This window comes from Oncorhynchus mykiss, chromosome 22 (genome assembly GCF_013265735.2).
Source record: "Oncorhynchus mykiss isolate Arlee chromosome 22, USDA_OmykA_1.1, whole genome shotgun sequence".
Classification (NCBI taxonomy): domain Eukaryota; kingdom Metazoa; phylum Chordata; class Actinopteri; order Salmoniformes; family Salmonidae; genus Oncorhynchus; species Oncorhynchus mykiss.
The window spans coordinates 37,575,829-37,602,677 of NC_048586.1; the positions used below are offsets into that span (position 1 = coordinate 37,575,829).

Consider the following 26,849-nt stretch of genomic DNA (forward strand, 5'->3'; position numbering starts at 1 on the left):
GGGACTCCCGATCAAAGCCAGTTGTGATACAGCCCAGGATTGAACCAGGGTCTGTAAGGGAAATGCAGGATACCTAGTCAGTTGTACAACTGAATGCATTCAACTGAAATGTGTCTTCTGCATTTAACCCAACCCCTCTGAATCAGAGAGGTGCAGGGGGCTGCCTTAATTGACATCCACATCTTCGGCGTTAACAGATTTATACCTTGTCAGCTCGGGGATTCGATCCAGCAACCGAAAGGTCCAACACTCCTACCCGCCAGGCTACCTGCTGCTACCTGCCGACGGTAGTGATGCCTCAAGCACTGAGATGCAGTGCCTTAGACCGCTGGGCCACTCGGAGCTTTTATGTTTTTTAATTATTAACATAAAAGTTAAACGATGTCTGATTCAATTTAACTCCAATCAATTTCAGTAGAAGACAGAACCAGCTGTGTGTGTGTGTGTGTGTGGCAATGTTGTGGAGAACAGAACTAGCTGTCGCCATTGGCGTCGGCTAATGGAGATGCTAATAAATAAATAAAAAATCTAAGAACAGACATCTCATTGGACCATATCACCAAATATAACCCAACAGAGTGCATAGCATATTCATCCTCTTTGTTTATTTGATTATTCTTTTGTCCAACATACAACTAACAAACACAACGGCGAGGGCAACAAACAGACGATAAACCCAGCTAGGGCAGACGATGAGAATATATGATAATATCTTATTTTTGTCCAATCACAGGGTCTACTGTCACAGTCTGCCCCTAACCCTCGCCGGGCGCTACAGGCATATGGACAGCTGCATACATACATACATATACACACACACACACACACACACATACACACACACACACACACACACACACACACAAATACATACATACATACATACATACATACTGTACATACATTGACCCTGAGGGAGTAAACACCACAGAACGGGGCCTCCCCATTCAAGTCAATGATGCCATAATGAGTGGACTGGCAGCCATTTTGAGTGTACCCATGAGTTTACCAATCATGTTGCTATGCTATTTCTATGGTAAACACAACAGGCCCATGGGTTTTAACACACATGTAGAACATCACACTCGGGAATGATATAAACTGTATGCATGGCTCTAGCCCGACTGCATCTGTCCCGGCCACTAGTGTCACTCAATACTGTTAGTTAATCTGTCCAGGCCTAAGAATAGGACGACACCAACAACAGTGACAGCACGATAAACCTCACTGCCTCTGTGAGTCTCTGAAGGTTGACAAGACCATGGTCAGGAGGGACAGTGGAGACAAGGGGACAATAGTTTCACATGGGGAGGATGGTGATGAGGACCATCTTTGGCTCCATTTCAATTATCCAAACTGGTATACTGCATAAAATGCAGCAATGTATTGGCCATATTCTAAATGACATGCTTGGAGCCCTTTTATGCATCTGGTTGTCTCAATTCAGTGGAAGAGTGTGGATATGTAATGGTGGAAAATTAAACAATCCTAATTGTAATAGACTGTGTATACTATCATCATTATTAGTTTCTTTGATATAGCCCTCCTCTAGGTCACCTCAGAGGCAGAGGCACATCATGATCACCATGTACATGGACACAGACACACACTTATGGCTATAACAGTGGCTGAGGTGCAGTACATAGAAATCCCTGCTGCAACATGGAGGGCGACTCAAATGGCACCCTATTCCCTATAGTCCACTACTTTTGACCAGGGCCCACAAAGTGCTCCGGTCAAAAGTAGTGCACTTAATTGGGAATAGGATGCCATTTAGGATGCAACCACTGTCTGTCAACATGATAATGGATGGCCTCAGTCCATTCCTCCCTGGTGTTTCTATGATGGCCAGAGGCCACATTCAACAGTGGTTGTTGACAACCTGGGCTAAACCAAATCCTCTTAGAAGTGGGTGGAGGGGACCCATCCCGATAGGCAGTGATGGTTATGGATCGGGCAGCTGGTTAGTGATGGCAGTGGGTTATTGCAACAGAGACAGAGAGTTCATTATCATTGTTCTTTTTACTAACTTCTTCTTCGTCAGTGTCCCGTCGTTGTTGTGTCCTGGCAGAAAATGCACTAGAGACACCGTGTGTGTTTGTTTGTTAGTTAAGGCTATTGATCATTTTCTGATGACCGGATTGGAGATGAGTGGTGACTGAGTGACACAAACATTGAGGATTAATAGTCTGATAGGTAAGAGTTCTGAGTTCTGTGTCCGCATCCCCGTTCCATCTTCTGACGATGAGTCACAAAATGGCAGCCATAGTGGACATGTCTCCTGGGAAGTCTCTCTCCTTTTGACCTAAGACAAACCAACACTGTCCTGTTCTAGCACAGAATTACCAACATGCTATGCTAGCTACCAATGGGGAAACACAACAAATAAACACACAAGGTCATGGGTTTTTAAGCAATGGATAAGTTGGGGGGGTTGAACAGCTAATGTGACCCGACAGCAGGACAGGTCATAGCTTGAAGGAGGGGGTTGCAACAATCAGCGTGGTCTCTCCTCAAGCAGACAGACATTTCTTTGTCTCATTTGTTTCAGCAGGCATGCGGTGGTGTAACTTCAGATAAAATATATAAACAAATATCTATATACACATAATTATAACAGTTAAAATTGAAAATCATTTCCCGTAAATGAAAAGTGATATGTAAACATGCACACATCTCACTGAGTCGCCTCAATCCAGGCTCCATAAAGACTAAAATGAGCCCCGATATCCAATGACCATTGGCCGACAACTCTATGTTATGATAGTAGAGGTGATGTGGTCATTGAAATGTTGCCTGTATGTACTGGTTAGAGGTGTTGCAGGGTCAGACAGACCCTGTGGTCCATAGAGATAAAGTCTACGTCTCAAATGGCACCCTGTTCCTATATAGTGCAATACTTTTGATAGGGTTCTGGTCCAAAGTAGTGCACTATATAAGGACTAGGGTGCCATTTGGGACTGTTTTACTTCTACTCCATGGTCATTGGACATGTGGCTCTGTTTTAGTGGGTCCTGGACATGATAGTCCCGGCTCAGTGTGGTTTTAAAGGGATTTAGGGCCGAAGACATCAAAGCCTCGCCCCGTAAGAGGAGCTCAGGGTCAGTCCTAATGGTACCCTATTCCCTATTCAGTGCACTACTTTTGACCAGAGCCCTATGGGGTCAATGAATGCGGCCTGCGAGGGAGATTGGCAGCGTGGACAATGGTGAAATGTCTTGTTTGGTAAGTCCTAGTAGTGGTTTGAAGTTGAACCTGAGCAAGTCATTGTAGCTGATGGTCATTGTTATGCCAAGGTAGGTGAAGGGGCCCTTGGTCATTTTAAAGGGAATTCCATCAAAATTGCGCTACATACTGTGTCATTCACTTGTTCAGGTTTGGCTTGTAACCAGAGATCTTGCCGAATTCATATCCCATGTATCTATAACCGTGAGGACTGTACTGTGAGGGTTCGAAATAAACAACAGAAGATCACCGGCATACAATGACAGTTTGTGATTCACGCCAGTCAAAAGTAGTGCACTGAATAGGGAATAGGGTGCCATTTGGGACAAACACTCAGTGTTGAATGCTGGCTCACTTCACTCTCACCCCCCTGTGCCATGCACCCTAACCCTTACATCCTACATAGGGCGGTGCACAATTGGTCCAGTGTTTGGCCGGGGTAGGCCGTCATTGTAAATAAGAATTTGTTTTTAACTGACTTGCCTAGTTTAAATAAAGGTTAAATAAAAAATAAAATAAAATAAATCCTAGGGTACGAGGGTGCTATGGTGCCAGAGAGGATGTTTTGTGTATCAGCCCCAGACTGAGTCATTGAAGTGACCCACTAAAGAACACTGATCTGTGCTCTTCTATAGTCTCAAACTCTACACTAATAATATATCATTAAAAAACACATTCATGTGCACCACACCTATTTCCACAATATACAAATACTGTGTCTGCACATATATAGTTGGCTACTATTGTTGGGACAGTACTATAAGGGTATATCGTAGTAGCTGCCACACTATCTCTGCCTCACTGTTTTCTTGCCTGTTCAGCTCTTGCCATTCGGTTTGATTTTAAGAGTCATTTTCAGTTCAGCACATTTGAATTGATAACATGTCTTCCTGTTGCCTGAATGGTACGGTCCAGCAACCAACATGAATGGAATTACACCCACCATTTTCAGTCAGGCCCCTGGGTTTTGCACTCTTGGACAGCGAGCTGATGTTTTCACACCGTAATTAGGAATAGTGCTTCACAGTGTAGATCCTCCTGAAATAGCAGGTTAAATTTAGGTCCAGTCCAAGCTATGGTAAATCAGACCCCTCAGGCCTGGGGGAGTCAGGCTGTTATTCTATCTCTAGCTAGCTGGATCCATTTCAATCTCTAACCCTCTAAAAGTGTCCTCTGGGACATCTGTTTCTGGGTGAGGCTTGTTGATTCAATCTAAAGCTGTCCTAACACATTACAGTAAGGACCTAACATACCCCCTTCAGTCTCCTCTCCCTCTACACTGGGCTCTGTTCCTAATGCTGTCCTACTGGGCTTTTCTGATCGGGACACAGGGCTTATCTCTGCTCTCAGTGATCTCTGTCTCTACAGTAATAGGGAAGTCAGGTCCTCTCTACCTTGTCTCCCCTCTACACTGAGTTCTGTTCCACGAATCCGTCTGGACAGACCAATGGCCCTGAGTAACTTAGTGAAGATGGTGAGATAAAAACACTTTGACTTCCCTTTCCCCCTGACGCCATTGATATTCTTCAAATTCTAGTCTAAATATGCTTGTTGTGGGCCAAGATGATGGGGGGAAAAAATCCCTACATGTTAGTTTGAGTTTCCCATGCTTCCCAGGCCACTGTTGCTGTGGATTCTGCCCTGCTGTCACCGTCAAGCATAAACAAAGCAGTCAATTATAGATGTCCTCTTTCTGTTTCATGTCTCAGGCAGTGTGCAGTGTTCTGGCGTCGTGGAAAGACACTGGAGTGAATACTCTACAAGCTCTGATTCATTATTCAACGGGTTCCTCAAAGAGAGGGGAACACACACACACACACACACACACACACACACCTTACTTTCATCTGCTGTATCGATCATCCCATCCCTCACTCCTTCTCTTCTACTCTTTTCTTTCCTTCCTGTCTGTCTGTCTCCCCTTCTACCCCACTTCTGTTTCTCTCTCTCTCTTTATGTTTCTTTATCCCTCCATCTCTCTATCCCTCCCTTTGAGGATCATGGCAGTATCCCTAAATGAACCTATATGTTGGTTGGGACTGTGTTTTGCCAAGGCAGTGTGTCAGTACTGGTGGGTTTGGGCTGAAGCTGGGTCTGGAGCCTGGGTTAACTGAGCTAGTGGGCCAGTGGCAGGGTCAGAGTTCAAAGTTAACAGGAAGTTCTAGAAGCTAGAACATGGACACACAGGAAGTGGTCATTACACTGAGAAAAAGTTGGTTCATTCTGAAGTGGTGCCATAGGTCCAAGGGGCAATGTCTATTGAGTTGTTTTCCTCTTTTAAGAATATCCTCTCCTTCTCCAAATGATCCCCTCCACACCTCCTCTCCTCTACACCTCCTCTCCTCTCCCAAGGTCCAGTTCCTCCATGGGGAACAGTTCACCAGTCCAGTCATCAGTTGGTGTTGGAGGGGCCGAGGGGTTGTGTTTGTGTGAAGATGGGGGAGTTTGAAGTGTCCTCCTCACTCAGTCCCGACTCCTGCTGCGTCTCTTGAAGAAGAAGAAGGGGGTCTTCTGAGGAGGCCCCAGTAGCATGGGAACCTGGTTCTTATGTGTGATATTGATCTGTAAGGTGAGGAGGGACAAAATAAAAAGATATTCAGCAATGGAAGTTTGCTTTAGAATATCCATGTTTTATCATCAAAACCATCACATTTCAGCAAAATGCCTTCATCTGTAGGAGGACATGCCAAGTGTCCAGAAGTCTGCACTTTCTTTTCTACTTCTAAACACTTGACATATTTACCAGATACACAGTGTTATTTCACTGTCACTTCCTGCTTAAGAAATAGCAAGGTTTTAATGCTACCCAGCAGATTGAAGTGTCACTTTTCAGAGCAAGTATCTGACCTTGAAATCCAAATAACCAATAAAGGACAGTACACAGAACACAGTGCCTCAGCTCAGTCTCACCCCCCAGGTCCTACTGCGTATAGGAGGATGAGGCGCTGAGATTGAAAAGGCATAGGAAGCAGGAAGAGAGGAAGGTGGAGGTGTAGCGTGAGGTTAGTTTGTGTGGTGGGTCTCTCTCACCGTACATGGGGGCTGCATCCAAGGTTCCCCATCGATCTGCATGGGCAGCAGCCTGGACGTCCTGTGGAATGAGAGCGCAAGAGACACAGAGAGGAGAGAGAGAGAGAGAGAGGGGGGTACGGGATAGAGTATAGAGATAGAGTGTCAAGAATCAGATCACACACACCTCGGAGGTACAGATCACACACAGTCCATCCCATCCCTCCCAACCCAGGACCAGAGATTCCCATACACTCTGTCTGTCTCATCCCTCCCACCCCAGGACCAGAGATTCCCATACACACTGTCCATCCCATTCCAGGACCAGAGATTCCCATACACACTGTCCATCTCATCCCTCCCACCCCAGGACCAGAGATTCCCATACATACTGTCCATCTCACCCCTCCCACAGCAGGACCATAGCCACACACTGATGTCTTTGTTCCCACGAGTCCTGTTCCCAGACAGGCCCTCTCAGGACCCCAGTCTCTAAACTAACTCTCTCTTTCACACACACACACACACACACACACACACACAAAGTTAGTTTAAGCCTTTCATGCATACCTCACCGGGAAACTCAGTATGGGAGAATGACTATGATGAATGCTCTTTTAATTCTGGTTTTGGAAAATATTAAGGGTAGGGTGAAACAAGTGAGGGGATAGCTTTGACTGCGTCCCCTGTAAACGGTACTGTAACTGGGCTTACTGTGGATGTTTAATGGAGCGAGTCTTGCTAGAGCAACAAAAACATGGGAACTAATTCCACTTTTCTAAAACAGATTGGTTGGTTGGCATATCCAAATTGGCCTTTGACTGTGCATTCAGACCTGTGAGAAAGCTAATTTGTCAGCCAATGATTGCCAGTCTATCTGTGGCTGTAATGAATGTCAGCTGGCCAAAGGTCTGGTTTACTGGACACAGTCAGGGGCTCATGGACTGAGGAAGAGAAGGGATCAGGAGACACCTCTGTCTACAGGACTCAACTCTGGTTTTGGTGACATAGACAGAAAGGAATGGGTGGTGGAGGGAGGGAGGGAGGGATGGTTGGATGAATGGTTGGAGGGATGGATGAAGGAATGAACGGAGGGACAGAAGGGATAGCAGTAAGGACCCTGACCTGATGGTAACGTTAGCACATTGGGCCAGTCTGCGACCTGCACTCTTCAGGCCTGAGTAGATCTTCCCCATCTCCATGGCGCCCTCCAGACCCACCACCTCTAGCAACTGGTCACTCAGGTCTTTAGAGAGAGAGAGAGAGAGAGAGCGAAAGTCATCAGTTAATACTGTCTCAGCAGAGAAAGAACATAGTAGAGCGCGGTGACGAGTTTTGAAGAGATTTAGTAGGGCGCTAGAACAGCTAAAGACAGGACACACCGTAGAACATTTTGATTGTGGCAATTATTTATATTCATCCTCTGGTTTAAAGAAAACACAGCGTTATATACCTTTGTTCCAAAACGTGAGATAGCCAAAGGATATTATGAATGCCTTTATAAAGCAAATAGCCAAGAAAGAAAATCTATGATCGAAGCAAAGTAAAGTTCTAAATGACCAGCCAATCAGAGCCATTTCAGCCGCTGTTCTCCTACATATTATTTTGTTATTGGCTGTTCTTAAATGTAACATTTGCAGTTATTCACATGAGTTTGGATAAGCCAATTATTTACGCCGAATATCTCCACTACACTACTTTGATACGCATCAGTTTGGATTAAGAAATGAGTAAACACAATGCCGAATGGGGGGGGAGGAAAGCCAGTATACCTGCGTATACTCTTCACTACATCACTGTAAAGAACCCAGGAAATTGAATGTCCACATACAATTTAAATAGATTTTTCAACCATTCAGACATATCTTCTTCCTCCACTTTGTACCCTCCAAAATCTCTCTCTCTCTGTCTCTCTGTCTCTCTGTCTCTCTCTCTCTCTCTCTCTCTCTCTCTCTCTCTCTCTCTCTCTCTCTCTCTCTCTCTCTCTCTCTCTCTCTCTCTCTCTCTCTCTCTCTCTCTCTCTCTCTCTCTCGGAATGACGTAACAATGTACATATTTACTATATGAAAAAAATGTGTCAACGGGACAACAGTAACAACAATAAACAAGATCAAAATAACCATACATTGAACAATAACAATAAGCATACAATAGAGTACATGTTCCTCAACTTATGGCAGGCATCAATGTAGAGCGCTGCCAACCTACAGCTCTCTGCGTCCTCCCCCAACAGAACGGGTAGCTTACTCTCATCAGAGAGGTCTTTGAAACCTTGAATAAAGGTTTAAAATTTGGGGAAATGACTCTCTAATTGTTTTATATTTTTCACATTTTGTCAGGAAATGCATCTCTCTCTCTCTCTCTCTCTCATCCCCGGCTAATCAGGTATGTCAGTGGGAGCCGCTCTGAGGTGCTGCTCAGCTGGTTAAGAGGTAGGGACCACCTGGCATAATGGCTAAGGTGTTGACTTGACAGTTGCTAGACCCAGGTTTGAGTACTGGTGGGGCCACCCACTGATTCTCTACATTGGTGTAGGTGGGAAGGCGGAAATAACAAAAAACACACTACCCGGTACAAGAAAAGTGACATCCTTGATGTTCTGGGTCAATTTGATCTTGACCTTGGTCTATATAGCTTTTGAATGGTGTGTCCTAGAAACCAGCTGCGTTCTGCACAGGGATGGTGAAACCATGATGATCACATATATGATGTCCCTGTGAGGCTCAGAGGCTGAGCAACAATGATCTGAAGTCAATTTGACCCGCAATTTGACTCTTGATCTTTTCTAACTCTTAAACGGAATGTCCTAGAAACAAGCTGCTTTCTACACAGGAATGGTGTGACCATGCCAATCACTTAGCTATTAGATAAATAGGATTTCCTCATGATGCTCAGGGGCTGAGCAACACTGAACACTGGTCTGAAGTTGAGCTACAACTGAGTTTTGACAAATTATAATTTACGACATTGGATCACAAACAATCGGACAGATATATTACTTTTTGGCTATCAACCCAGGGAAAAGAACAACTGAAAGGAGACATTCTCCTTTAATTACTGTGCTTTCTGTGTTTGTTGTACTAACTGTACCGGGTCAAACAGACCCGTAACATAACAGGTGTATAGCTGAATAGAACATAAAAGAAGGGAATTAAACAATGTTTTCATTTTGTGCTTCACGCTCGATGCTGTTAAAGTTTATACAGAGATAAGTTAGTCAGTGAGTCACTCAAACTCTAAGATTTTAGTTGACAATTTTACAGCAAATGTCAGATGAGTGATGGGGGAAACGTTCAAAGTCACTGAGGGTAATACACAGTAAGTGAATATACTGGCTCCACAGCCTGACACACTACATATGGGGAGAAAGCAAAAGAGCAGTAGAGTATCATTCAGATACGGTATACTGTACATACACAAAGTGCAAGCCTACAGTGAAATGTGATGCTTAATGCACTTCTGCTTCAACTTTAGTTTTGAGGGTGAGTCATCCTGAATACATATTGTGGATTCAGTTCTTTCTACACATCTAAAATGATGTGTGGGCTGAGACACAAGTATCTGACACAGAGAATAACTGATTGATTTGAGAATAGAGGTGCTGCCATAAGGACAAATGGGAACAAATAGCCCTGTAGCCACTACCCTTTCCCCCCTGTGCCGCTGTGCCCAGGATATATGCCCAGGACCACTGATCAGTCAAGAACACACAGTCCTTAATCAGCCAGATCAGGGGGAACCATCCTAAATCAATTGGAGCAGGGGAACCTATTCTAAATCTATCGCATCAGGGGGAACCATCCTAAACCAGTCAGAGAATAAGAAACCTTCCTAAATACAAAAAAACCCTCCCTCTGCCTGTTTCCCTGGTCCGTGGCTGTCATCTCAGCCCAGGGCATCCCAGCGGCGGTGGTACATTTGTCAGCCAGTGCCTCATCCTTCCACCCACCCAGGTGACTAGACTGGAGCACCACGGACGCGTCCTAACTAAACTCTCGGACTATATGGACAGCCCTCTCCTCTCTCCGGTGTGTAACTGCTTATTTAATGTCACGACTTCCGCCGAAGTTGGTCCCTCTCCTTGTCGAAGTCACCGACCTTCTAGCCATCGCTGATCCTCTTTTCATTTTCCTTTGGTTTTGTCTTCCATCACACCTGGTTCCAATCCCATCAATTACATGTTGTGTATTTAACCCTCTGTTTCCCCTCGTGTCCTGGTCGGTGATTCTGTAAGGGGTGCGTACTGGCGGCAGAGAAGTCAGACGCAGGAGAGCAAAAACTGTGTTTCCAAACGGCTCAGTTTAATAACAAAAAACCCACAGGAAAACAGAACAATCAAATAATGGGTCCATAACCCGACTCACACCAGGACAGACGAGCACAAGCACTACAATAAACAATCTCCAACAAGGACATGAGGGGGAACAGCGGGTTAAATACACAACATGTAATTGATGGGATTGGAACCAGGTGTGATGGAAGACAAAACCAAAGGAAAATGAGAAGAGGATCAGCGATGGCTAGAAGGTCGTTGACTTTGACCGCAGAACGCTGCCCGAACAAGGAGAGGGACCAACTTCGGCGGAAGTAGTGACATTTACAGGCTCCTACTGTGAGGGTGTTGGTGAATGGAGAAAGGTAGAGTCCGACAGTTTACTCAAAAATGAAGAATAATATTCCAACACGGAAAACACAAAAATCCAAAGCACAAGAACACGAACCCACATGACAACAATAACGCACAAAACAGAGAGGGAAGCCAGAGGGTTAAATAAGGAACATAATTCATGTAATAGAAATCAGGTGTGTATAATGAAGACAAAACCAAATAAAAATGAAACATGGATCGGTAGCGACTAGAAAGCCGGTGACGTCGACCGCCAAACGAACAAGGAGAGGGACCAACTTCGGAGGAAGTCGTGACACCTACAGAGACACAGAGACAGGTGTATGAGCAGAAAGGGAGAGAAGAGCTCTCTCTGGGTGTGTCCCAAATGGCACCCTATTCCCTATATAGTGCACTACTTTTGACCAGGACCCATAGGGAATAGTAGTGCACTACGTAGGGAATAGGGCCTCATAGGTATCCTCTGCCCCATAGGGATCCTCTGCCTCTAACAATATAGTTTTTCACAGAAAGAATAATAGGATTGAGATCCATTAAGAGCAACCTGGGCATGAAGAGCCCTGGATTAGTGGCGACTAGTGACACTATAACACCATGACTAGTGACACTATAACACTGTGACAAGTGGCACTATAACACCGTGACTAATGACACTATGATTCATTGTGAGATTGGGCTCATAGTAATGGCTGAAATGGAATAAATCAAATCAAACTGTATTTGTCACACGCACCGAATACAAGTGTAGACCTTAACATGAAATGCTTGTTTACAAGCCCTTAACCAACAGTGTAGACCTTAACATGAAATGCTTGTTTACAAGCCCTTATCCAACAGTGTAGACCTTAACATGAAATGCTTGTTTACAAGCCCTTAACCAACAGTGCAGTTCAAGAAGAGTTAAGAAAATATTTACCAAGTAGACTAAAGTAAAACAGGGGGTACCGGTACCGAGTCAGTGTGCGGGGGTACAGGTCAGAGGTAATTTGGACATGTAGGTAGGGGTGAAGTAACTATGCATAGATAATAAAACAGTGAGTAGCAGCAGAGTACAGAGCAAACGGAGGGGGGGGGGGGTCAATGTAATAGTCCGGTGGCCATTGTATTAATTGTTCAGCAGTCTTGTGGCTTGGGGGTAGAATGTGTTAAGGAGCCTTTTGGTCTTAGACTTGGTGCTTGCCGTGTAGTAGCAGAGAAAACAGTCTATGACTAGGGTGACTGGAGTTTCTGACAATTTTATGGGCTTTCCTCTGACCCCGCTTATTATATAGGTCCTGGATGGCTGGAAGCTTGGCCCCAGTGATGTACTGGGCTGTACGCACTACCCTCTGTAGCGCCTTATGGTCAGATGCTGAGCAGTTGCCATACCAGGCGGTGATGACACTGGTCAGGATACTATCGATGGTGTAGCTGTTAAACTTTTCGAGGATCTGGGGACCCATGCCAAATCTTTTCAGTCTCCTGAGGGGGAAAAGGTTTTGTTGTGCCCTCTTCACGACTGTCTTGGTGTGTTTGGACCATGATAGTTCATTGATGATGTGGACACCAAGGAACATGAAACTCTCAACCTGCTCCACTACAGCCCCGTCAATGTTAATAGGGGCCTGTTCGGCCCGCCTTTTCCTGTAGTCCACGATCAGCTCCTTTGTCTTGCTCACATTGAGGGAGAGGTTGTTGTCCTGGCAACCACACTGCCTGTTCTCTGACCTCCTCCCTATAGGCTGTCTCATCGTTGTCGGTGATCAGGCCTACCACTTAATGATGGTGAAGGAGTCGTGGGTGAACAGGGAGTACAGGAGGGGACTAAGTACACACCCCTGAGGGGTCCCAGTGTTGAGGATCAGAGTAGCTGATTGAGAATCAGTGTGGTTTCATTCCATTCCATTAAATCCATTCCAGCCATTATTATGGGCCGTCCTCCCCTCACCAGCCTCCTGTGATTCAACCTACTATAACTTTCTCTATACAGATTATCTGGATATAAATGGCCTAATAATGAATATGATGTCTTTTGAGACGAATTGCAATGTTTGAAAATGTTATACAAATGTAATACATATTGATATGTATTATGTAACTTTATGTATTATGTAACTTTAGACCACAGCTCCCTATAGTCCCTGAGAAATGTATGACAGAAAGAGAAAGATAGAGAGAGAGAGATGTCCACCCAGTATCACTAACAGTAGAGCAGATCAGCCTCTTACATAACACAGACACCCAGTGCATTGTGGGATGGATGGCGGGTAGCTGGCCAAACTGGATTGGCTCTCCTGCCGTGCCATGGGCTGTCACACAAACACGACGGGTATACGACGGGTATAGCAGTCATACAAAATAATGTTTGATGTTTGTAGTCAGTCCGTGGCAACCAGTCCTGCTATTCTCCCATACCAGTTCAATAGTTTTCTAAATGAATTTTTTTGATACACAACTGCTTTGATAGTACTGCCCCCTACAGTAGCCCTACCTGCAGTATGTGTTCCAATAATTACCCTGTTTATGTATTTATAATCCAGGGTGTGTTTCCTTCCTCCATCCCCTAGCTCCTGACACAGTCCGACAGTCCGACTGGAGTGGAAACTGGAATGGAGCCCGGAGAGGAGGCCGGAATGGAGGCCATAGAGGAGGCCAGAGAGGAGATCGGAGTGGAGACCCGGAGAGGAGGCCAGAGTGGAGGCCATGGTGGAGTTCAGAGTGGAGGCCGGAGAGGAGGCCAGAGAGGAGATCGGAGTGGAGACCCGGAGTGGAGGCTGGAGAGGAGGTCAGAGTGCAGGCCGTAGAGGAGGCCAGAGAGGAGATCGGAGTGGAGACCCGGAGAGGAGGCCAGAGTGGAGGCCGGAGAGGAGGCCGGAGAGGAGGCCAGAGAGGAGATCGGAGTGGAGGCCCGGAGTGGAGGCCAGAGTGGAGGCCGGAGAGGAGGACGTGGTGGAGATCAGAGTGGAGGCCGGAGAGGAGACCAGAGTGGAGGCCAGAATGGAGGCCGGAGAGGAGGCCGGAGAGGAGGCCAGAGTGGAGGCCATGGTGGAGTTCAGAGTGGAGGCCGGAGAGGAGGCCAGAGAGGAGATCGGAGTGGAGACCCGGAGTGGAGGCTGGAGAGGAGGCCAGAGTGCAGGCCGTAGAGGAGGCCAGAGAGGAGATCGGAGTGGAGGCCGGAGAGGAGACCAGAGTGGAGGCCAGAATGGAGGCCGGAGAGGAGGCCGGAGAGGAGGCCAGAGTGGAGGCCATGGTGGAGTTCAGAGTGGAGGCCGGAGAGGAGACCAGAGTGGAGGCCAGAATGGAGGCCGGAGAGGAGGCCGGAGAGGAGGCCAGAGTGGAGGCCATGGTGGAGTTCAGAGTGGAGGCCGGAGAGGAGGCCAGAGAGGAGATCGGAGTGGAGACCCGGAGTGGAGGCTGGAGAGGAGGCCAGAGTGCAGGCCGTAGAGGAGGCCAGAGAGGAGATCGGAGTGGAGACCCGGAGAGGAGGCCAGAGTGGAGGCCAGAGAGGAGGCCGTGGTGGAGATCAGAGTGGAGGCCGGAGAGGAGGCCAGAGTGGAGGCCAGAATGGAGGCCGGAGAGGCCAGAGTGGAGGCTGGAGAGGCCGGAGAGGAGGCTGGAGAGGAGGCCAGAGTGGAGGCCGTAGAGGAGGCCAGAGAGGAGATCGGAGTGGAGACCCGGAGAGGGTGCCAGAGTGGAGGCCGGAGAGGAGGCCGTGGTGGAGATCAGAGTGGAGGCCGGAGAGGAGGCCAGAGTGGAGGCCAGAATGGAGGCCGGAGAGGAGGCCGGAGTGGACACCGGAGTGGAGACCGGAGGGGAAGCCGGAGAGGAGGCTGGAGTGGAGTCCGGAGATGAGACCCAAGTGGAGTCCGGAGTGGAGTCCGGAGAGGAGGTCGGAGTAAGGACAGATGGTTAAGAGGAACTAGACGACACTGTGTAACTGTTACTGCAGTAAAGGGAAGGTGAGTGGATGGTAAAGGTGTGTGAGCGGGTGTGGCCTGCTTGGCCCACTGACAGTGTACAGAGGAATGCTACCATGGAGACAGATACATAATGATTATTAACTCCTCTCTGTCCTTTCTCACATACAGTATATTTAGACAGTTTGTGTTCCCGTAACACATGCTTTTTAACATAAGAATATTCACACTCTCTAACGCTTTATGCAGAGCTTGTCAAAATGCTCAGAATTTTTGTTCTTATGCTATTCAGAAACAACACTTTCATTTCTCATGGGAAAAAAACCTGGTTGACCGTCCAACTCTTCGGATATAAGGGACACTTACAAAGTTTCTCATATTCTCCTATAGGAAAGATTGGCTTATTGAACCAGACGTTCTTGACAGTTGAAAGTATGTGCCAGGATGCCATAGCTCTTCCCACAATCCTCGCTGGGTGACTGATTTTATTATAGTTTAGTCTATTTCTGTCATCGCAAACAACACAGGGGGAAATAAAAAATAAACCATTCTGTTTTAGCTGTGTGAGAGTAAAAACAATGACCTGTTCCTGGATGGCAGTGCCCTGAAATAGCCCACACTACGGCCAGGGTGTGACTCTAACCAGAATGTGTTAAGGGGGAGGGAGGGCGGAGAGGACTCCTGAAGGGAGAGGTTGTTGGAACCTGGCCCGGCTTTAACCTGCAATGGTACAGCTCTACAACACACACACACAGACAGAGAGAGAGGGCGATATATATATATATATATATATATATATATATATATATATATATATATATATATAGAGAGAGAGAGAGAGAGAGAGAGAGAGAGAGAGAGAGAGAGAGAGAGAGAGAGAGAGAGAGAGAGAGAGAGAGAGAGAGAGAGAGAGAGAGAGAGAGAGAGAGAGAGAGAGAGAGAGAGAGAGAGAGAGAGAGAGAGAGAGAGAGAGAGAGAGAGAGAGAGAGAGAGAGAGAGAGAGAGAGAGAGAGAGAGAGAGAGTTGGATGCTTTCTATCCCGGTCACTAAAGGACCCTTCAGTACCTCCCCTCCTCTGACCATCTGACCATTATCAATTTCCTCGTCATCAACAGCAGTAGCAGTAACTAACCCCTGACTACAGACTGAGACAGTATTTTACATTGTCATCACTATCCTTCCTTGCTTTGTTACTCGAGCTGGCTTGACTCTTAGAAAAAAAGGTGTTATCTAGAACAAGAAAGAATGGTCCACCACCCAAAGGACATTCAGCCAACTTGACACAACTGAGTCAACACGGGCCAGCGTCCCTGTGGAATGCTTTCAACACCTTGTAGAGTCCATGCCCCAACGAACTGAGGCTGTTCTGAGGGCAAAAGTGGGTGCAACTCAATATGAGGAAGGTGTTCCTAATGTGTTGTACACTCAGTGTAGTTTACTTAACTGGAGTTACTTTGAAACATCCAAACTACTTTTTGAAAAATGATCTAAATCACAAATGTCATAGATTACAAATTGAATGAACAGATCACTCTGGAGTGATGATGTTTAATTTAGACTATTGATAGGGCAAAATGTAGATTTCCGCCTGACTAGACATACCCAAACTTAACTCATTTTCATGAAATGGCCATAAACAATAACTGGTAATGTTGCATCGTTTTAGAAAGTTCTGGAACTCACATTTCTGGTCATTTAAAAAAAGAAAAAATTGCTGAGGTGTTCTCACTTTTGAGGACACAAGGTCAAGTACAGTGTACAAATATTATGTAAATATGACAAATAATATAGAATTTTGTGAGTTATTCAACAAAAGTGGGGCAATAGGGATTGATATGACTGAAATGCTTTCTGAATATAGCGATAATCAAATTATAAATTACTTGCTATAACATTTCACATCTAATAACTGTAAAATAAATATTATCATACTTGTGACAGTACTATATCAACACTATTTCATTTAACTGACGACAGAAACGCCATTCAAATACAGTATGTTCAAACTTGTGACAACTTCAGCTTTAAGCTTGAAATTATTTAGCCTTTTTGTGATCAAGAAAAAGTAGTCTTCTTTCAATTCTATGACATTATTTAGAATATCACAGTGAGATGAAACCACAACGGCTGGACTCACTAGACTGTCACCGTTCATATGACGTCACTCACTCAGAGGAAGAGGAAATATATTATTTGTCTGGATGGACCAGAAAATGTGACACATCATTCTCTCTCTGCTGAGAAAGTGGCAACAGAGAGCAGACAGATGGGTCTTTGTGGCATTATAAGGCACGGGACCTTACGGTATTTTACACACACACACACACACACACACACACACACACACACACACACACACACACACACACACACACACACACACACACACACTGACATTCATGCAAAATAAATTCAAACGCAGTGCTGCAGAGTAAATCGCAATAACCATAAATTGCATATACCCAGAAAACATTGAAAATGCAAAACTCCCCACACCCACATCCTCACACACACAAACAGACGCTCATGCAAAACAATTAGGCATAAACACACAAGGCTGTGAGCGTGAAGCAAATAGCAAGCAAGGCAGATCCTTTAAAGGTACATCATGACTGGACAGCGTAAAAGCACTGTTAATCAGTGTGCCAGAGGCAAACAAACACTGCTTGACATTTAATGATATTGATCTTTCAGAGACCAGAAAAGGGCCAAGGATGCCAGATGGTGGTTAGGTTAGTATAAGGAGCCATGGCTGTGTTCACTGTTGCAGTGTTCAGGAGTCAAAAATGCAGGTGGGACATCACCAACGATAAGATGTTATGGATGAAATACAACTCCAATGGCATACTTCACAAGCCACAACACAAACAAGGCAACAGTGAACATGTCGCCTCACCTTGGACCAATTGAGACATCTAACACATTTCAGTTAATTACTATGAGCCCCTGCCTTGGGCCATTCAGTGTAGTTTTGTAAATGACGGACCTCTATGGCAAGTTTTGTGAAAATTGGGTCAGTGCTGTGTGATTAACGTACAGACATTAGGACAGAGACAGATCCAGTCCCCTCCCCAATTTCATCGTGGGGGACAATAAAATACACAAGAATGGAGCTATATTTATTTATATGTATTTAACCTTCATTTAACGAGGCAAGTCAGTTAAGAACAAATTCTTATTTACAATGACGGCCTCCCCCGGCCACACCCTAACAGAGAGTAGCAGATCAATGTGCAGGGGTATGTGGTATATGAGGTAGGTATGTACATTAAAGAAGAGTAAAATGACTAGGCATCAGGATATATAATAACAAGGTATTTGAGGTAGATGGGTACATGAAGGCAGGGTAAAGTGCCTAGGCATCAGGATATATAATAACAAGGTATTTGAGGTAGATGGGTACATGAAGGCAGGGTAAAGTGACTAGGCATCAGGATATATAATAACAAGGTATTTGAGGTAGATGGGTACATGAAGGCAGGGTAAAGTGACTAGGCATCAGGATATATAATAACAAGGTATTTGAGGTAGATGGGTACATGAAGGCAGGGTAAAGTGACTAGGCATCAGGATATATAATAACAAGGTATTTGAGGTAGATGGGTACATGAAGGCAGGGTAAAGTGACTAGGCATCAGGATATATAATAACAAGGTATTTGAGGTAGATGGGTACATGAAGGCAGGGTAAAGTGACTAGGCATCAGGATAGATAATAATGAGGTATTTGAGGTAGGTATGTACATGAAGGCAGGGTAAAGTGACTAGGCATCAGGATAGATAATAACAAGGTATTTGAGGTAGATATGTACATGAAGGCAGGGTAAAGTGACTAGACATCAGGATAGATAATAACAAGGTATTTTAGGTAGATATGTACATGAAGGCAGGGTAAAGTGACTAGGCATCAGGATAGATAATAATGAGGTATTTGAGGTAGATATGTACATGAAGGCAGGGTAAAGTGACTAGGCATCAGGATAGATAATAACAAGGTATTTGAGGTAGATATGTACATGAAGGCAGGGTAAAGTGACTAGGCATCAGGATAGATAATAACAAGGTATTTGAGGTAGATATGTACATGAAGGCAGGGTAAAGTGACTAGACATCAGGATAGATAATAACAAGGTATTTTAGGTAGATATGTACATGAAGGCAGGGTAAAGTGACTAGGCATCAGGATATATAATAACAAGGTATTTGAGGTAGATGGGTACATGAAGGCAGGATAAAGTGACTAGGCATCAGGATAGATAATAATAAGGTATTTGAGGTAGATGGGTACATGAAGGCAGGGTAAAGGGACAGGATCAGGATAGATAATAATAAGGTATTTGAGGTAGATATGTACATAAAGGCAGGGTAAAGGGACAGGATCAGGATAGATAATAATAAGGTATTTGAGGTAGATGGGTACATGAAGGCAGGATAAAGTGACTAGGCATCAGGATAGATAATAATAAGGTATTTGAGGTAGATATGTACATGAAGGCAGGGTAAAGTGACTAGACATCAGGATAGATAATAATAAGGTATTTGAGGTAGATATGTACATGAAGGCAGGGTAAAGGGACAGGATCAGGATAGATAATAATAAGGTATTTGAGGTAGATATGTACATGAAGGCAGGGTAAAGTGACTAGGCATCAGGATAGATAATAATAAGGTATTTGAGGTAGATATGTACATGAAGGCAGGGTAAAGTGACTAGGCATCAAGATAGATAATAACAAGGTATTTGAGGTAGATATGTACATGAAGGCAGGGTAAAGGGACAGGATCAGGATAGATAATAACAAGGTATTTGAGGTAGATATGTACATGAAGGCAGGGTAAAGTGACTAGGCATCAGGATAGATAATAACAAGGTATTTGAGGTAGATATGTACATGAAGGCAGGGTAAAGTGACTAGGCATCAGGATAGATAATAACAAGGTATTTGAGGTAGATATGTACATGAAGGCAGGGTAAAGTGACTAGACATCAGGATAGATAATAATAAGGTATTTGAGGTAGATATGTACATGAAGGCAGGGTAAAGTGACTAGGCATCAGGATAGATAATAATAACGTATTTGAGGTAGATATGTACATGAAGGCAGGGTAAAGTGACTAGGCATCAGGATAGATAATAACAAGTTATTTGAGGTAGGTATGTACATGAAGGCAGGGTAAAGTGACTAGACATCAGGATAGATAATAATAAGGTATTTGAGGTAGATATGTACATGAAGGCAGGGTAAAGTGACTAGGCATCAGGATAGATAATAATAACGTATTTGAGGTAGATATGTACATGAAGGCAGGGTAAAGTGACTAGACATCAGGATAGATAATAACAAGGTATTTGAGGTAGATATGTACATGAAGGCAGGGTAAAGGGACAGGATCAGGATAGATAATAATAAGGTATTTGAGGTAGATATGTACATGAAGGCAGGGTAAAGTGACTAGGCATCAGGATAGATAATAACAAGGTATTTGAGGAAGATATGTACATGAAGGCAGGGTAAAGTGACTAGACATCAGGATAGATAATAATAAGGTATTTGAGGTAGATATGTACATGAAGGCAGGGTAAAGTGACTAGGCATCAGGATAGATAATAATGAGGTATTTGAGGTAGATATGTACATGAAGGCAGGGTAAAGTGACTAGACATCAGGATAGATAATAATAACGTATTTGAGGTAGATATGTACATGAAGGCAGGGTAAAGTGACTAGGCATCAAGATAGACAATAATAACGTATTTGAGGTAGGTATGTACATGAAGGCAGGGGAAAGTGACTAGGCATCAGGATAGATAATAATAAGGTATTTGAGGTAGGTATGTACATGAAGGCAGGGTAAAGTGACTAGGCATCAGGATAGATAATAATAAGGTATTTGAGGTAGATATGTACATGAAGGCAGGGTAAAGTGACTAGGCATCAGGATAGATAATAATAAGGTATTTGAGGTAGATGGGTACATGAAGGCAGGGTAAAGTGACTAGGCATCAGGATAGATAATAATAAGGTATTTGAGGTAGATGGGTACATGAAGGCAGGGTAAAGTGACTAGGCATCAGGATAGATAATAATAACGTATTTGAGGTAGGTATGTGACTAACGTACGTAACGAACAAACTTACAGACGGACAGAGGCAGATCCACAGTCCCCTTCCCAATTTCATCGTGGGGGACAACTATCTGAGAAGGAAATGTTGTGCGGAAATGTCTTCACGTCAATTACCAAAGTTGCACACCATAGTCCCCACAACAACAACAAAAGCTACTGTGCTCACGGTCCCTATGGCATTGTGTGAGATACATTCATATACACTGTTTATGTGAGTGTGTCTGCATGCACCTGAGAAGGGACAGGGGGGACAGGGTTGTCACTCAGTACCCTCTTGAGCATATGTGTGTACATGTGTGTCAGTGGTGGGCGGTGCCGTTTAAGGCGAGGGAATATTAGGACCTTCTTTGATGAGCATGGTCTTGTTTCTATATAACAGCATATTGGATGACTGTCATTCATATTCCACTGACCCAGCTTAATGGAACATCGAAAAGTTTAGGCTTCCAAATTATACTCGAATCTTCCCTCTACCCATCCTGAGGTTGCTAGAACCTAGCCTATGAATGAAAGTTTACAACGTACTGTAGGTGCACAGGTCGAGAGAATTTTGGGGTAATCAAGGTAACAGTGACACATTCAATACCGCCTTGCACACTCTTGCCTGCATCTAGCTGATGTGGGGTGTAAGCATTAGTCCAACAGTTGCAATATAGGTATGTTTATCCCTGTTTTGCTCCTTTTGCTTCCGTTTAAGAAACTTTTTTCAACAGAACCAGCGGAATCAATACACCCCTGACAACACACAAACAGTTCACTTTCATAGCAGCCACATAAAAACAGCATGACCACTTTGCTCGCTGTATATTTAATTGAATTCCTTCAACCTTCAACTCTTCCTCTCACCTTTTCCATTCGCTTGTGGACTTCAGTGCACAAACATCAGCTGTCTGTGACCAGGCGAAAAAACCTTTCCAAGCCAAACTTTCACATCAGGACCGCTAACCGCTACACACAGCCTACATGTTGTCTTACGTCATAGTCAACATGGCTAGTAAAACTAACTCGTTAGTAAACCCGCTACAATCATGCAGTGCAGCGTACAGTCAGAAAGCAGTTTAGCAGTTACACTGGTGGGTCCCGGTGTCAGAAATGAATTGACTGGGTGGACAACATATCAGTTCATGCTGCAAGTGTTTTGATAGGTTGGAGGACGTCCTCTGAAAGTTGTCATGATTACTGTGTAAGTCAATGGAAGAGGGTGAGAACTATGAGCCTCCTATGTCAATGTAGCCAGAGGACAGAAGCTAGCTGTGTGTTTTAAACAATTATTTGGTGACGTGAATATATTTAGTACAGTTTTATCTAAAAAGGAGAACTTTTTAAACGTTTCACTATTTTGACTTTTATGAAATTAACTGAGGAGGATGGTCCTCCCCTTCCTCTTCTGAGGAGCCTCCACTGATGTGTATGTGTGTGTGTGTTTGTGGATAAATATATCCTATCCTCTGTTTTCTCAGGCTATAAATACTACAGGCAGCATATGGACAGAATGTCCTCTTGTTGGAGAACCTTTTGACTAGAAGATGTTAGAACAAGTTGCTGTGCCAGGACAGAGGCTGGGCGTTGGCCTCAGACAGGACAGACAGTGTTGATGGTTGGTGAAGCGGTCTGGTGAGGGGCTGGGTGGGAGGTTGACAACGTCAGAGTGTACAGTACTATACAGTATGTTACAATACGGTAGTGCTGAAGGGCAGAGAACAGCAAAGGCTGCCTGGAGGGCAGTTGAAGATAAAAATCTGTTCTGCCTCTGAACAAGGCAGTTAACCTACTGTTCCTAGGCCGTCATTGTAAATAAGAATTATTCTTAACTGACTTGCCTAGTTAAATAAAGGTTATATAAATACAAATATGATGAGTCACACAGCTGGCAGCAGCCTCTCTTTCTTTTTTTCTTGCTTGTTCAGTGGAGCCAGAGGGTCTCCATGGAAACAGGATTCCAACTAGTTCAGTCAAATGAGAAGCACAGAGGCAGGGTGGTTAAGGAATAAAGAGAGAGGACGGATGAAAGAGAGGGAGACAGATGAGGAAGAGCTACAGCGTCACAGACAGGAAGAATGTAATGAAGAGACAACACGGAATCTGGGTTGTCGCTAGTTACCACAGCCACAAAGTCATAATTATGGCTAGCCCATAATTAAACAGACCTGCTAGCCCAGCAGCATTCAGCAGCCCAGCATCTGAGTCTGTTTTAGTGCTCAATGTTCAGTTTTGGAGGTTAATTCACAGCAACCAAAAACAGCTGCTCGTCACCGACCTAGGCCAGCGGGCACCAGTCCTGCAAGTGCAGCTCGTCCTCAGTGTGCGTGTGTGTGTAACTCCCCCAATGTCCTCTGGGAGAGCGAGGATGCTCATAACTCATTGAGGGTTACAGCGTCACCTGTGCGACACCACAGAGAGCTGACATTCTTCTTGCCGCTGGCTGGTGGGGGACATTGTTGCAGTATGAAACACTTACAATATGGCCCTAGGACTGTTTAGTAAGTGATATGGCACTAGGACTGTTTAGTAAGTGATATGGCTCTAGGACTGTTTAGTAAGTGATATGGCACTAGGACTGTTTAGTAAGTCTCTCACAGCCAAGCTTCAACAGAAAATGTAGGCTAACTTGTTCCATATGACAAGTCTGGGCTAGGGAGCAGAGGGAAGGGAACACAAGACTTCCTTAAGTGTGCAAATGACATAATGTTTGGCATAGAACACAGGAACTTACTCTGTATGGTCAAGAAATGGCAGACCAATCAGACACAATGGATCCTTTGACACCCATAGAAAAACATTACACCAAATCCTAATGTCTGAAATCAGGGATGGAAATAATTATTAAAGTTATATAGTGGTGACATATTGGCGAGGCCAGAACGGGTCCCACTTCACACCTTAGGGCTTTCCCACTACTGAGCCAAACCAATCCAAGCGGAGCCAAACCAAGCTGTACTGAACTGGCCTGGTTACGCATCCACCATAGTTAATGGAACTGTGTTGAAAAGGATAATGTTAAAAGTTCACAATACTGTGAAGAGGGTACATCATACTGGTGTTGTGTATGTGTGTGTGTGTGTGTGGGGGGGGGGGGGGGGGGGGGGGGTAGTTGACTCACCCTGAACACAGAACTTGAGCTCCTTTATATCGATGATGGTACTGGTGGGCATCCTATCCGGAACCTTCCTGCTCATGCGGTTGTAGTTCCGCCTTTTCTTGGTCTCTCCCCACAGGTTGGAGCCGCCGTGCATGCTGGGTATGTTGAGGACGGCGATGCCTTCCAATGACGTGCTGCTGAGGTCCAGGATGATACCGTCACACTTGGGGGATGGAGAGACAGAGATAAAGAGAGAGGTAGAGAACGAGAGGTAGAAAGCGTGACAGGGAGAGAGAGAGGGGGATAGAGAGAGAGAGAGAGAATAGAGAGAGAGAGGTGATAGAGAGAGAGAGAGAGTAGAGAGAGAGAGACTACGTACGAAGACTTGAGACAATGGCTGAGACAGAGAACTGAGACAGAGAACTGAGACAGAGAACTGAGACTGAGAACTGAGACTGAGAACTGAGACTGAGAACTGAGACAGAGAACTGAGACAGAGAACTGAGACAGAGAACTGAGACTGAGAACTGAGACTGAGAACTGAGACAGAGAACTGAGACAGAGAACTGAGACAGAGAACTGGGACAGAACTGAGAAAGAGAACTGAGACAGAGAACTGGGACACAGAACTGGGACAGAGAACTGAGACAGAGAACTGAGACAGAACTGGGACACAGAACTGGGACAGAGAACTGAGACAGAGAACTGAGAAAGAGAACTGGGACAGAGAACTGGGACAGAGAACTGAGACAGAGAACTGAGAAAGAGAACTGAGACAGAGAACTGAGACAGAGAACTGAGACAGAGAACTGGGACAGAGAACTGGGACACAGAACTGAGACAGAGAACTGAGACAGAACTGAGAAAGAGAACTGAGACAGAGAACTGAGACAGAGAACTCTATGGCTGAAGTATCTTCAAGGAGGCTTCACAGCGCTGGTCCTTTTGATCATTAGAGTGTCACAAGGGCTCCTCTTCAAAAGGTACTTAGTGATCATTGTCTATTTTGCACTTACTTACAAGGGAAAAAACTATAAAGATTACGACCTTGTGTTTTCATTTAACCTATGCTATTTTAAATGTATTTTTATGTATTTAATTAACTAGGCAAGTCAGTTAAGAACAAATTCTTAATTACAACGACGGCCTACCAAAAGGCAAAAGGCCTCCTGTGGGGACGGGTGCCTGGGATAAATAAAGAATAAAAATAAATACTATATAAATATAGGACAAAACACACACCACAACAAGAGAGACAACCCAACACTACATACAGAGAGACCTAAGACAACAACATAGCAAGGAAGCAACACATGACAACACAGCATGGTAGCAACACAACATGGTAGCAGCACAAATCATGGTACAAACATTATTGGGCACAGACAACAGACATCTAATGATGGTGTCTTATGACAGTATGTTTTATGTGAACCACATACACTGACTATACCAAACATTAGGAACACCTTCCTAATATTGAGTTATACCCCCCCCCCCCCCCCCCCCCCTTTGCCCTCAGTACAGCCTCAATTCGTCGGGGCATGGAAAGCATTCCACAGGGATTCTGGCCATGTTCACTCCAATGCTTCCCACAGCTGTGTCAAGTTGGCCAAATGTTTTTTGGGTGGTGGACCATTCTTGATACACACTGGAAACTGTTGAGCATGGCACAAACTGGTCCGCCTGGCACCTACTACCAGACCCCGTTCAACGGCACTTCAATTTATTGTCTTGTCCATTCACCCTCTGAATGGCATATATACAAACATGTCTCATTTGTCTCAAGGCTTAAAAATCCTTCTCTATCCTGTCTCCTCCCCTTCATCTACACAGATTGAAGTGGATTTAACAAGTGACCTCAATAAGGGATCATGGCTTTCACCTGGATTCACCTGGTCAGTCTGTGTTGAGGAAAGAGCAGGTGTTCTTAATGTTTTGTACTCTCAGTGTATAAGGCTATCTGATACAGCCTGAAAAGAGCATTGCAAGAATATGGACAAACTGCTTATAACTGTGTCCATTTGGGGATATTATTGGGAGAGGCACCCGTAGACATTACAGTAGCATTGAATAATATTTACAGTAGCATCAAAGTACATGTTTTCATCAATACATTACATAATGTTGCCTTGAGTGTGGAGAATTTCACAGGAAAATATGTTGTCCCAGCTAGTGATTAAGTACAAAATATTTTGTACCATCAAGTGGATGTTTTTTTGTCTCAGTTTAGATTTTGCACTAAAATAACTTACTTTAACACTTTCGGTCCATGTGTGCACTTTTCCATATGTTTAAATAAAGTCCTAATTCAACAAATGTGTTCAAATAAGCCACGTAGAAACAGAAAAAGAAATCATATTCACAAAATGTGAAGCGACCGCCCTCGTTGAAAGCAAATGATGTTGGAATGTACCACATCATGTACAGCCCTCTAGTGCCCCCCCCCCCCACACACACACACACACACACACACACCACACACACACACACACACACACACACCTTTCTCTGTCTGGAAGTTTACTCTGTGGAGCTTTTAATAGCCCAGTTTAATTACATCTTGCAGGGCGATATAACTTTAGAGGTGGATCCTGTTACGCCACATTTCATCACCCATCACTCTGCCCTCTGCTCCAAGGCAAAACACCGGAGATTTGACTTCTCGGCACACCGTGTGTGTGTGTGTGTGTGTGTGTGTGTGTGTGTGTGTGTGTGTGTGTGTGTGTGTGTGTGTGTGTGTGTGTGTGTGTGTGTGTGTGTGTGTGTGTGTGTGTGTGTGTGTGTGTGTGTGTGTGTGTGTGTGTATTAAACACTGAGAATAACATGTGTGGGGACTTGAAGTAACACCTTGCTAAGCTTTTCAAAAAACCTGACGACTACTAGC

The 26,849-nt window shown here is 44.6% G+C and overlaps 1 protein-coding gene across 2 annotated transcripts in view; it reads right to left on the reverse strand.

Annotated features, from left to right (window-relative positions):
• Positions 1 to 586: 586 nt before the first annotated feature.
• Positions 587 to 26,849, reverse strand: part of LOC110502101 (diacylglycerol kinase beta) — a 147,053-nt gene continuing 120,790 nt past the window's right edge. For both annotated transcript variants that reach the window (XM_036959240.1, XM_036959239.1), the window contains 4 exons: positions 23,984 to 24,185; positions 7,360 to 7,480; positions 6,256 to 6,316; positions 587 to 5,787 (listed from right to left, as the gene is read on the reverse strand). In XM_036959240.1, coding sequence (XP_036815135.1) covers positions 5,689 to 5,787; positions 6,256 to 6,316; positions 7,360 to 7,480; positions 23,984 to 24,185 — 483 coding nt within the window. In that variant the 3' untranslated portion in view covers positions 587 to 5,688. The remainder of the gene's footprint in view (positions 5,788 to 6,255; positions 6,317 to 7,359; positions 7,481 to 23,983; positions 24,186 to 26,849) is intronic.